Raw genomic sequence first — 14,329 nt, forward strand, 5'->3', positions numbered from 1 at the left:
TGTGAGACATAGTATGGGCCTAGTCTATGAATAGAGCAACTGAACTATCACTGAGAATGTTTTAGTATCTACCAAACTGAAATGATAGGATACAATTTTCTTGATCTGAAGTAAATTTGAACTTCCTATGATTAACTTAATAATTAGAATATTATTCTAAATATCACATATATTAACACATAATATTATCACAACAAAGATACATACTGATGAAATTTTTGATATTTAAGTATATTGTATCAAACAAATCCTAAAATTATCACCACTGGGGAAGGGACATATAAAATGGAATAGGCAATGGATTAACAACTACAAAATGTAAAGGGGAGAGATTTTGATCAAACAATAAATGACTCCAAGGAAATGCTTCAAATCGAGGAAATAATCAAAATAAAAGAACTATAAAACAAGTAGATATGGACTTCCCTGGTGGTCTATTGGTTAAGAATCTGCCTGCCAATGTAGGCGACATGGGTTAAATTCCCTAGTCCAGGAAGATTCCACATGCTGTGAGGCAACAAAGCTGGTGTACCACAACTACTGAATGTGTGCTCTAGAGACCATGAGCCACAGTGACTGAGCCCATGTGCCGTAGCTATTGAAGCCCATGCATGTTAGAGCCAGTGCTCTGCAACAAGAGAAGTCACTGCAGTGAGAAGCCTGTGCACTGCGACTAGAGAGTAGATGCCACTCACCACAACTAGAGAAACTCCGTGCAGAGCAAAAGAGATCCAATGCAGCCAAAAAATAATTAAATAAATGAATATAATTTTAAAAAAAAAGTAGAGATGGTAAAAATAATAAAATTTTCTCAATAATAATCGTTAACATGACTACAAAAGCATGCAAATGTTACTTCAAAATGCTGAAAGAAAATACATTAATATGTAAGAATAATTTGGACAAAAAAAATCTGATTATATCAGCAAAAATTTTAGGTAGTTTAATTATGTTCATTTGTTCTTCCCATCTTCCTGTGAATTGTTTTAGTCCCCTTTGAAGTTCCAGACTCCTACCCCTTCTCCTTTACTCAGGATGGTGTATAAATCTTAATAGTCTGACTGTCAGAGAGCTTGGCATCTTTGGGGTTTCCACAGGTACAAAATTAAATTATGTTTTTCTCTTGTTGTTCCCTTTTATTACAGAGATATCTTAGCCAAGCATGTAGAGGAGCAGACCAAAAATTATTTTTCCTTCTCAACAACATTCTTTATTAGATCTCCAGAACTTATTAATCTTGTATCCTTTAACCAACATTCCCCCATTTCCTGAGACCTTAGCTTTGGTAACCTCCATTCTACTCTCTGTATCTAGGACTTCAACTATTTTAGATTCCACATGTAAAATATTTTTATATACAATGTATATAAAAGAGTGTAGGTTAGTTTCAACTTACAATCTCTACAAGTATTTTAAATTGTTTTTAATTGTTTTCTGATGAAATGTGTTAAATTGTGAACTTAAGAACAAATGGGATAAATCCTTCCCTGGCAGGATTAACATTCTAGGAAATTGTGAAACAACCACAATCATTATCAAGGAAGGAAAAATAGTAGAATTTTAACTCTAAAGTATTCAGAAATAAATGTCAATGAGAATACATCACATTAAAGTTTATAGAATTTAGCAAACATTTCCCCAACAGAAGATATACTTCCTTTAATTTATTATGAGAGTGAATAAAAAGAAAGTACTACTCAAGATGCTTGAAAATAAAACAAACTCACAGGAAATATGAGACTAATTTATAATAAAATTATTAATGAATGAGAAAACAATAGATTTACAGGATGGCCATTGTTAAAAAGTCTACAGATAACAAATGCTGCAGAGGGTGTGGAGAAAAGGCAGACACTTCTACACTGTTGGTAGGAATGTAAGTTGGTGCAGTGACTGTGGAAGATAGTATGGAGGTTCTTCAGAAAACTGAAAATAGAATTACCATATGATCCTACTCCTGGGCATATATTCAGAAAAAATATAATTCAAAGATATGTGCACCCCTATGTTCACAGCAGAGATATTCACAATAACCAACACAGAGAAACAATGTAAATGCCCATCAGCAGATGAATGGACAAAGAAAATGTGGTATGTACATACAATGGAATACTACTCAGCCATAAAAAGACAGAAATAATGCCATTTGCAACAACATAGATGCAACTAGAGATTATCATACTAAATAAAGTGAAGTAAGCCAGACAAAGAAAGAGAAATACTATATGATATAATTTATATGTGAAATATAAAATGTGATGCAAATGAACCTATCTGTTTAACAGAAATAGAATCAGGGACATAGAAGAATTAACAGAAATAGAATCAGGGACATAGAAGATAGATTGGTAGTTGCCAAGGGGGAGGAAGCTGGTAGAAGGCTAGTTTGGGATTTTGGAACTAGCAGATGCAAACTGGTATATACAAAATGGATAAACAACAAGGTCCTACTGAATAGAACAGGGAAGTATATTCAACATGCTTCCATAAGCCATAACAGAAAAGAACATGAAAAAGAATGTGTGTGTGTGCATATACATACATACATATACATATATATATATATTTATATATATATACACATAATCAATCTATCCTAAAGGAGATCAATCCTGGGTGTTCATTGGAAGGACTGATGTTGAAGCTGAAACTTCAATGCTTTGGCCACCTCAAGCGAAGAGTTGACTCATTGGAAAAGACCCTGATGCTGGGTAGGATTGGGGGCAGGAGGAGAAATGGACGACAGAGGATGAGATGGTTGGATGGCATCACTGACTCGATGGACATGGGTTTGGGTAGACTCCGGGAGTTGGTGATGGACAGAGAGGCCTGGCGTGCTGCAATTCGTGGGGTCGCAAAGAGTCAGACATGACTGAGCGACTGAACTGAACTGGATGTATAATTGAGTCACTTTTTTGTTATACAGCAGTAATTCAACTATATTTCAATAAAAATAAGAAAATAATACAATGGACTTGGTATATATATATATGCAAGTTCATTTCCATGAAATAGTGAATACATAAGGTGGAAAACAAAATGAAAACACTTTATGAAGGCTAATTAAAAAACATGCAAAACTTAAAAGAATATATTTACACTTTAGGGATGAAATATGTGCTATAACTATGCATACAGTTTGTGTGTATATATAAACACACACATACATTCATATATATTCTTACTTTCATTATTTAGAAAATAGAAATTGAACACTTGATTAATAATTCTAGAAAATTATAAGAAGAGTCTCTGTAAAATTGTGATCTAGGAAGTTTGAAAAGTGTTAGGTTTTGGATTCCTAATGAGAGAATGTCAACTAGTAAATTTAATCTTAAAGCAATCAGTAAAACTAAGTAAACTAGAATGAAAAAAAATATTTGAGTGATTCATTTCCAAATGTGATACTGGTCTAAAATGATTTTTTAAGATGAGTTCTTACACTTATATTTAATACATTTAACTTATTTTAGCTCACAGAATAAAATTCAGATCTATTAAAAACAATCCATTATGAATAGAAGCTTGCAAATGCAGGCAGAGAAACAATCTTATGCAATTATGAAAACTGTTTACACAACCACTGTTTATATTCACATTCTCATTTTTAATAGTATATTGTTTTAGGGAGAGTTAAAATATCAAAATTTTGAAGATTTTTCCCTCTCTGGTATTATGTTTTTCCAACTTTTTTCTTACATATTATTATCAAGGTAAATGATTATTTTTCACATTGGTAAAAAGCCAACATCTTAATTTCAGAGACAGTAATATGGCCAGGACACAGACTGCATATGTGATTCCAACACAGATTGACTCCAAAAATGAGAAAGTCAAGAACTTCAATAAAAGAGGAAGGATATTGGAAAAGTTAGGAGAGAAAATAAGAACAAACAGAGAAATAGAGGCAAGTTTGACTTGAAAAAGAAAGCAAACTAAGACATTCAATTGTTTATGTGGCCAGCTTTCTCACTAAGATTCATGCTCTAGTTTTTATCTTGTCTCTGACTCTCTCTCTCTGGAATCTTTGAAGATGAGCTAATTACAAATATTTGTGCACAATCGAAGTGTACTTAGAAAAGATAATTTTCTTTTTCACATGGTGTGGAGAGGAGTGAAAATATTCAATAAATTTTCATTGATTTGTATAACTATAAAATGGGTCTCAATCTATTCAGAAACGAGAAAACATAAAATAACTTTTATTTGTCCAGAGTTTCACAGCCTTCTGAGAAATATGAAGGTTTATATGTGGATATATTTTATATGTCCTTACTCAAAGGAAAATAAGAATGTTCTGGGAAACAAAAAAATAGATCAAGAAACATGAGTCTGAATGCTGACAAACTATTGCAAAGCATTAAGTTCTTCCCCATATTAATCCACAGTGACAAGTCTAGCACCATAAAAGAACAGCTTGTGATATGTTGGAAAGAAATCTATCTATAAACTAATCTAGAGTTCCTTAATCTGTTAAGATTGCAAATACTACAGTATAGCCCAGCTGAGGTAAGTAGAATGATTCTTTGCTCCTGTCCTTGATAAATGAACTAATAGCAGCAAAAAAGAATATATTTTTGAAGTTACAATGGAGTTATAAACTTAGGGAAACTATGAGGCCTCTGTACAGGCAATGACTTCAAGTAATAATAATTTATGTGTTAGAAAAAGAAAGACAGCAGGTCCAAAATAGAATAACTTGTGCTAAACCCCAGGTCAGCAAACCAAGACTTAATAGCTAATCTAACTGCAGTTTCAAATCCCACTCCCAGGAATGTGACCTTTAACCAGCCAACCTGGAATTTCCTGGTCAGCACTGGGAGGAAATCTTCTAATAGACCCTTTTCATTCCCCCTGGGGCTCCTGGCCTAAAACAATGCATTCCCCGTTAATAATTTCCTTTTTTCTCTCCAATTTTACCTTTGAAAACTTACATTTTCTGTAGCTCTGTAACAGAGCTGAGCTCCCTTCTGTTGCTATGTGGGATGTTGCCTGATTCATGATTGTTTAATAAATACAATTTTATCACGAAAATTTACTCAGTTTATTTTTTGTTATTTAATATATGGCTCTAGTTATGTTAAAGTAAGGACATTTCTGTGAATTAATCAACACCTCTTGTTACATCTATGCAAATGAAATTGGTCAAATAAAGCATAAAATAAATGATAATTGCTTTATAAAATCACAAAACAAACTTACGGAATAAGCATGTTTTAGGAACAACCTCTTGATAATTAGGAACTACGGTAACAAAATCAACACATTTTCCTGCCAATATTAGCAATGTGTGAACAGCGTGTTCTTTGATGGGAAGTGAGTTGGTGAGCATTTTGCACCCTGAGATAAATCAAAAGTAGCAAGGTTTTTGTCTTAGTGCCCAAACTGTCAATTCCTGAGATTTTCCTATAAGTTATTGATTCTCTAAGGAAAACAACTTTATCCTTGACTCTTTCAAAGATGATGCAATTATAAATAAGTGAAAGCGAAAGTGAAGTCGCTCAGTCGTGTCTGACTGTTTGCGATCCCATGGACTGTAGCCTACCAGGATCCTCAGTCCATGGAATTTTCCAGGCAAGAATACTGGAGTGGGTTGCCATTTCCTTCTCCAATTATAAATATGACAACCATAAAAAAAAAAAACTTTTTCATATCTGAATATAGTAATTGGTAATATTGCATTTTCTCTTTAAATATCCTGTGTTTTCTATTTCATTATTCAGTCTTTTTAAGTCTGACACCTTGACATGTCTCGTAAACCAAGTTCTCTTTTGTAAATTGTCGCTAAGTCATTCCTTCACACAGAGGTAATTCAAATCAAAATTTTTCTCTGGGATATCTTGCTGGAGTTGTTAGGTAGTTAGAATAGGAAAAAGGAGTCCAGAATGGTGGTGGCTAAAAGACATAGAAGGGAGAAGCCTGCAAAAATGAACAAAGGAAGGTCCGAGGACCCGAGGACCCGAATGAGAACCTCAGGTAAAACAAACAGCCTTCCTGGCTAGCCCAGTTTACATAGGGCAGACTCAGAGAGAGGAGCCAAAATCCAGCCAGGGGACTTCTCTCTTCATGTCTTTTGGGACGGTCACCCTCACGGCTCGAGGATGTATTCTCCTTTGCTTGCCAAATAAAACTAAGCTGTAACACGGAGCTGTAACACTGATCCATCCGTCACTTCAAATTTTTGCTGCAGCGAGACAGAACCAAAGAAATTACACACTCCCTGGAAAGAGTGATGAGAAGAGATGTTCTAATGGGATTCAGGACAGGGCACCCCAAAATGCGTCTGTTTGTCATGTGGCTTACATGAAACTGAAGACAATCAAGGCCCAACAGACTCAAGAAAAAAATTTTTACCGCCTAACTACCTAAAATACTTTAGATAGGGAGCCTTTATCAGGAGGAGAATTATTAAAAGATGATATTTTTTTTTTTAACATCATAAAGACCTAACTAGAGGGGATGGCAAACATTTGTTTACCAACCATTTGCTCTTCCCATCTTCCTAGAATTATTTTCCTCCCCTTTGACGTCCCAGATCCCTACTCTCTTCTCCTAAGCTCAGCATGATATACAAGCCTCAATTTCCTAACTGCCAGAGAGCACACGTCTTTGACATTCTCATATGTACGCAATGAATTTTTAAATTTTATGTTGTTAATCTGCGCTGTGTCAATTTAATAATTAGGCCAGCCAAAAAATCTAGAAGGGAGGAAAGAAAAAGTTTTCTTCCTTACAGCTCTTTCATACTGGTGATGAGGTTAAGCATGTGGGAACCCAGACATTTCTAACCTCCCAGTTGAAAAAAAAAGAACAAAATGGATGCAAGAAGGAAGTAGATTTATAGAAAGAAGTCAAGACTATAGGAAACAGACCAGTCCTGATGGGATTAATACCCTTATATCCAATTATCCCAGATTCCTTACTTCAACCTAGACCATTCTTCAATATGGTCTTATTTCCTTTTTGGCCTAAGCTAGTTCAAGCTTGCTTTTATCCCTTATAATAGAGAAAACTTTGACTAATCAAACAATATGGTATATATAGATATATGTGAAATATTCAGGATGAGAGAAGCAGTTGTTGGGTTAGGGAAATCGAAAGAAGATAGTTAGAACTTGTGTCATCAGATGGAGCATAAATCCTGCTTATATCAGTTTTGTCAAGGGTGGCGTTTGTCACTAAAGACTCATGTGAATATTACAGAAATAGTGGTTTGATATCCGACACGATCAACTTTCATATCCCTTTGCAGATTCAATTTGGCAACTGACAATCAGTCATATTATGAGACCTAATGGGAGACAACCTAATTCTGACTCAAATGTCTTTTTTTTTTTAGGGAGATTTGTATTTTACAGAAACTTTGTTTGAAAAGACAAGAGTTTTTGCCTGAGTAGGCCACTTGTCAACTGATGGAAGGCCATTAGTATTTTGAAGGTTGTGATTTATCCCCATTCTTGTAGTCTTCTCTTGATGACCTTTTCATATTGTATTTAGGAATCTCAGTTGATGTTCCCAGCTTGTGTGTTAATTGCAACATTGTTTTTCCAAGTCCTAACTCTATTCTGTGCTGATTTCAGGTTCATTAATCTCTTCTGCGCTTTGTCTTGGTCCTAAATCAGTTATTGGAAACACAGTGATTGACTTAACTTTTGTCACTATTGATTTGCCTTTCTTATTTTCACCAGGTTGATATTCACTATTTTTAATATGGCTAAGTGTTCTCATTAAACTGATTCTACTAGCTGATGGTTACAGTGAAGCATGTGGGAGACATTGTTCTAATACACTTTCTTCACCTGAAATCTATTTCAGTCAGACTTTACATGGGAAAGATTTCAAGCCATTGTGTACTGCTTTTAAAAATAGAGCTACTTAGTAGGTCCTTGTAGATTATCTACTGTATATATAGTAGTGTGAATTATTTAATCCCAAAGGGAACTATACTCAATATCTTGTAATAACCTATAATGGAAAATAATGTACAAAATATATATTTTGTTATATATAAATATATATTCTTTTATATATCTTATATATATATATATATATATATATATATAATTCTGTTATACATATGTACTTTTGTGACCCCATGAGTTCTCACCTTCCAGGCTCCTCTGTACTTGGGATTTACTAGGCAAAAATACTGGAGTGGGTTGCCATATATTTTCTACTGCATAATTGAAGCATTTTGCTTTACACCTGAAACTAATACAACATTGTAAATCAACTATACTTCAATAAAAATCTAAAAATGGAGCAATTTATCTAATAGTTCAGTGATTTGGGAAAAATATTAATGATTGACTTGAGTGAAAAGAGAATTCATAATACTTTAAAGTAATTATTAATTAGTAATTTATTAATTACTATATTATAGTCTTGACTGTTTTTTTCATATTAGTGAAAATAAAATAATTTTATACTAGAAGTATCAGTGCAGTTTCTCTTGTCATTTGCATCCTAATAGAGTATTTCTCAACTTCCCAAATTTATTTATATTTTAAATGTTCATGCTGAACTTTCCTGCTAACATTTTATCTTTAGCAATAAGATAGAATAATAAGCCAGCTAATTGGCTAAGGTGTTAGCTCTTGGGTATCTGTGACAAGCCAGGATTTTGTAATTTTTTTCCCCTCAGAGGAAAAAAGGATAATAGCTAACACAAAATTGCAGAAGAAAGGAAAATTGATAAAAGCAGGAAATCTCTGAGTGTGGGAATGAACTGCTAAATGAGTTTTGCCAAGTTTACTACTTAAACTAGAATTTATTACTTTATGATCTTTGATCCAAATACCCTGAGGGTGTGGAATCATTATGCATTTTATGACCCATAAAAGCACAATAGGAAGTTTGTTTTGATGCTTCTTTGACATAAAAATCTAGTCACATTGCAAAAGATTTTCTACTGGAAAAGCTTGATAAGTGCTTAATGTTTTTTTAATTACTTCCCCCCCCCCAAATTAAGGGGTTCTTTTAATGAGCACCTTAAATAGTAACAAAACATTTTCCTTCTTTTTTTTTTCTTTAGAGTATCATATAGTCACTAATCTTAACCCAATATTCTATGTGTGTTGATCCATTAGTATTATTTTTATTTTAACCCCTAATTTTTCCAAATGTCCTTCAGTGAGAGGGAGGGTTTCATTAAGGGACTGCTGTGTCCATTTGACACAACTGTGAATTTTTGAAGATGTGTTTTCTCATCTTTGAAGATATCACAGGCTTGTCTCAACCATTATATGTTCCTAGACCTAGAATCAACTAGTGTCTCAAGGAACCTGAGTTCCTTTCAGTGATGAGTGGTTTTAGAGTATATCTTCTGAAGTGTCCATGTCCTGCAGTTTCTGCCTTGTCAACTAACTGCTGGTATTTGCTTTATATTTTTTAAAACGTATATCTTCATGATTAATTAGAGACCTCATCAATATAAAATGTCCTTTTTCAACTTTTAAAATATTTACTGTGTGTCCAATTCTACCTTAAATAATGTCAATATAAATGCCCTCTCTTTCCTTTTTTAACTTTAGAAAGTTTATTTTAAAATTCTGATATGAGTATTGATTTTACTTTGTATTTTAATATATACTATAGAAATAATCGTGGAATTTAGGACAGAATGGTTTCTATTATTTCTTTTCAGTTTTATCTTTATCTCAGTACTTCAGCATCACTGAGCACTGATGAGAACTGATGAGGCCTCTCTTTACTTTTAATTCACACTTACCAGATATATTGAAGAAGGAATTCATAGGGCCTGGACTCCCATCTTAGGCCTGTCCGTGCCGATCGCTCCGCCACCTCTCTAATGGACTCAACTCTGTGCTTAGTGCCTGCGGAAACGACAATAGAAGGATAAGACCCCCTCTGGACAGGGGAATCTTGAAGATTGTATCCAGGTTACTCATCACCTAAGAGAAAACATACACTGATCCCTCTACCTCCGGACAGGTCATAATTTTTTCTGTAACCTCGGGCTTATTGATTACTGCTTGGAATGTAACCTCAGGCTACATTGATTATTGATTATTGACTGTCTGAACACCTAACACATGAATGATGGGGTTACTGTGATTGTATTTACCTTTCCTTTGTTTATGTAAGTCACAAGGAAATTGGGGTGGTGGGTTCAGACACGTACACATGGGGTATAAAAGATTTTCACAAATGCTGGTCGGGGTCCTTGGCTAAGAGGAGACTCTGCCTTGGGCCCACCGGTGTAATAAACTGCACTTCACTATCTGCATCGTCCTTCTGAGTGAGCTTGTTTCCCGGAACGCGTGGCTATAGCAATATGTTTGTCCATATTTTTATGCACATTATTTTGTTTTAGATGTGTCCCATATTCAGCATATAGTTAAATTTTATTTTGTAAGTTAATGGGAAAGCTACTTTGTTTCATTTGATATGTTCAGCCAAATTATATTATATGACTTAAAATTTTTCTCTAAATTCTGTCATATTATTTTATAAATATTGTATATGCATACAGAAAGCAAACTTAAAATAATGTATATAAATAAACACAGCTGAACTTTGTGGGCCCTTTACTCCTTGTACTTCTAAATTTAGGATTACTTATATTTCTGTTCTCATGGTTACCTATGTCAACAAAGTTCCCTCTAGTCAAAGCTATGGTTTTTCCAGTAGTCATGTATGGATGCGAGAGTTGGACTATTAAGAAAGCGAGCACCAAAGAATTGATGCTTTTGAGCTTTTGTGTTGGAGAAGACTCTTGAGAGTCCCTTGGACTGCCAGGAGATGAAGCCAGTCAATCCTAAAGTAAATCAGTCCTGAACATTCAACGGTAGGACTGATGCTGAAGCTGAAACTCCAATACTTTGGACACTTGATGTGAACAATGGACTCATTTGAAAAGACCTTGATCCTGGGAAAGATTGAAAGCAGGAGCAGAAGGGGACAACAGAGGGTGAGATGGTTGGATGATCAACAACTCAATGGACATGAGTTTGAGCCAGGTGTGGGAGTTGATGATGGACAGGGAAGCCTGGTGTGCTGCAGTCCATGGGGTCACAAAGAGTCAGACATGACTGAGTGACTGAATTGAACATGGTTACTTATATAAATATATTAAATATATGTATATAGGTCCACATAGGGCTTCCCTGATGGCTCAGATGTTAAAGAATCTGCCAGTAATGCAGGAGGCCTTGGTTCAGTACCTGGGTCGGGAAGATCCCCTGGAGAAGGGAGTGGCTACCCATTCCAGTATTCCTGCCTGGAGAATTCCATGGAGAGAAGAGCCTGGCAGGCTACAGTCCATGAGGTCACAAAGAGTTGGATGCACCTGAGTGACTAACACTTTTGTTTTTTCACTTTTCATCTCCACATACTAATTTTAGACAGTATCCCTAGGTTCCCTATTATGATTATTAATAAAGTTGCCTTTTTACATCTGCTTCTCTCTCCTTTTTTGCTTGCTTTATGCATCATTAAATTGAGAAAATTATAGTTTGTTCTTGCTATTCTTTTACATTTACTTAAGCATTTACTTGGTAATCTGTTGGCTTAAAATGTTACATTTATTACTTGATTTTATAAAAGAGTTAGCGAATTTATTTACTCTTCTTTTCCTCTCCATTTCTTACTAGTTACTCCTGCACTCCTTCCTTACTTTGTCTTATGAAATTTTCACTCTTTTAATTGTTTAACTGCAACTGTAGGCTATTTTAGATTTCTACACAATCATGTTTTGTAACAATAGTGACAGATATACTTCTTTCTTTGTAATCCTTATACTTTTTATTTATTTTGCCTAATTTAAAGAACTCTATTATAATTTTTAAAAAGAAAGGTTGGTGGAAATTGTAGATATCATCTCATCCATGATCTCTAGAGAAAAACTTAATAATAAACTTCTATTAAATTCAATCTTCTTATAAATTTAATTTCAGTCATTCAACTTTTCAGTTCTAGAAATTTTACTTCATCCTTTTTTAATACAGTTTTGAGCTATAAATAACATATTGTGTGTGCTCAGTCACTTCAGTTGTGTCTAACTCCTTGTGACCCTGTGGACTACAGCTCACCAGGCTCCTCTGTCCATGGAACTCTCCAGGCAAGAATACTAGAGTGGGTTGCCATGACCTCCTCCAGGATATCTTCCCCACTCTAGGACTGAACTGCAGGTGGTTCTTTACTGCTGAGCCACTGGGAAGGCTCATAAGAAATATAATACCATACATGTATTCTTTTAAAATATTTGATTTATTATACACAATCTTCAAAGGTTAATAATGTTGTAACATATACCAGCAATTCATTTTTATAGATGAATAATATAATATTTTGATATACCACAAAATATTTTTATTCATTTTTCAGTTTATTTATTATTTTCCAGTTTATTCATTTATCAGCTGATGGACATTTGGGATAATTGCATTTTTCGCTATTACAAACAATGCTGTTATAAATATTCAAGTACAAATTTTTAAATGGGCATATATTTTCAATATTCCTGGCTATGTAGCTAGGAGTATGATTACTAAGTAGTATGGTAATTCTATTTTTAATATTTTGAAGAATTGTCAACTGCATTTCTAAAGTGGTTGCATCATTTTATAAACCTATTAGTTATGCACAATTTTTAAAAATCTATATATCCTTTCCAAACTTGCTATTGTCTATATTTTTAGATGTCCAACCTCGGGAATATTAGAAGGAATTAGTGTCAGAAGTCTAAGAGTCCAAATAAGCAAGAAGCCAGGTGAGGGTATGAGCTCTGAATTGATCATTTTGCATAAACAAAGGAGGTTCCCAAAACAAACCTTGCTATCCCTAGGAATCCACTAACCCTGGGAGGAGCAGTTCCTCTCTGGTCAAGGTAGTTACCTAATGTCAAAATATAAGACAGAGAAACTAGAAAACCAGGTTAATACATATGTATGTACCATTACAATATAGAAGAGCTTTACTGTCCTTAAATCCCCTGTGCTCCACCTATTCATTCTCTCAGAGAACACATAAGAACCACTGATCTTAAGGATTTCTATAATTTACCTTTTATAGAATGTAGTATAGCTACAGTACAGTGTGTAGCTTTTTCAGACTCAGCTTCTTTCACATAGCAATATGCACTGAAGTTTCTTCCGTATATTTTCACAGCTTCATATCTTGTTTCTTTTATCTTTCAGTAATGTTCCATTGTAAGGATGTACCACAATTTATTTTTCCATTCACCTACTGAAGGACATCATGTTTGCTTCTAACTTTTGACAATTAAACTGCTATAAACCTTAATGTCTGTGTATATGTTTTCAATTCATTTGGGTAAACAGTGAGTACAATGGTATATGGTAAGAGTAAGTTTAGTTTTGTAAGAAACTGCTAAGTTACCTTCCAAAATGATTGTACCATTTTTCTCTCCCACTAGCAATGAATTAAAATTCTTTTTGTTTTACTCTTCCCCAGCATTTAATGCTATCAGTGTTTTGGGTTTCAGCCACTCTAATAGGTATGGTTATTTCCTTGTTTTTTAAATTTGCAATTCTATAATGACATGCAGATGTTTTGCATGTTTTAATGTTTGTGTTCATTCAAATCTTTTGTCCGTTTTTAGTTGAGTTAAAAATCACATCTTTCATGAGCATGCACATAGTCCTGCAAATGTGTGCTTCATTCTACATTCTCAGGCATATATGGGGACTTCATAAAGCTAGCCATGGACATCTTATTCCACAGGTTTTCCTTAGAAGCATTTTAGTAGCTTCTACTGTTATTACCAATTCAGACAGATTCAGTGTTAGACAAAAAATGTCGATTTTTTTTTTTTCCTGCAAAAAAGCAGGTTGTTTGTTTAGAGATGAGTCAGGTCAAATAAAGACAATCCCTGTGAATGGAGCATTTCTAGAGATGTTCCCCACAGATCAAATAGTAACAATAATGGGGGACATGGTGCTTTTTGTAGTGCTGTGAGCGTATAATGCCTGCTTCTCCAGTGGGTATACTCCTATTTTTCCATGGTTGTGAAGTTATTTTTAAGGCTCAGCAGGACTGGAGTGGGGATAGGACAAGTTTAAACCCCATAAAACTGACTGTTCTTACGTAGATTCAGCATTAAAAAAAAAAAAAATGCTACTATTGTGAAAACCTTAATCTCAAAAGTTCTGAAAAAGTCAATTCTCATTTTATCCTTTTTACTAGTATTCTCATTTACTAGTATTCTTTACAGATGAGCAAAATTTAAGAGATCTTTACTTTGCTATTCTAGAAGTGCTTCTCCTTTATCCCTTTTCATAAAATCAAGTTTTGTTAAAATTTTTCTTATTACTACTTATGTCCTTGTTATTCCATATTTTGAATA

General features: G+C 34.2%; 1 protein-coding gene across 1 annotated transcript in view; it reads right to left on the minus strand.

The window, feature by feature from the left end:
• Positions 1–11,254, minus strand: part of LOC145519746 (uncharacterized) — a 48,928-nt gene extending 37,674 nt beyond the window's left edge. The window contains exons 1-2 of the mRNA XM_081524451.1: positions 11,187–11,254; positions 9,731–9,836 (exon numbers count right to left, since the gene is read on the minus strand). Coding sequence (XP_081380577.1) covers positions 9,731–9,755 — 25 coding nt within the window. The 5' untranslated portion in view covers positions 9,756–9,836; positions 11,187–11,254. The remainder of the gene's footprint in view (positions 1–9,730; positions 9,837–11,186) is intronic.
• Between the last annotated feature and the right edge of the window lie 3,075 nt (positions 11,255–14,329).

Source organism: Giraffa tippelskirchi, chromosome 1 (genome assembly GCF_054371585.1).
Source record: "Giraffa tippelskirchi isolate mGirTip1 chromosome 1, T2T-mGirTip1v1.2.pri, whole genome shotgun sequence".
Classification (NCBI taxonomy): domain Eukaryota; kingdom Metazoa; phylum Chordata; class Mammalia; order Artiodactyla; family Giraffidae; genus Giraffa; species Giraffa tippelskirchi.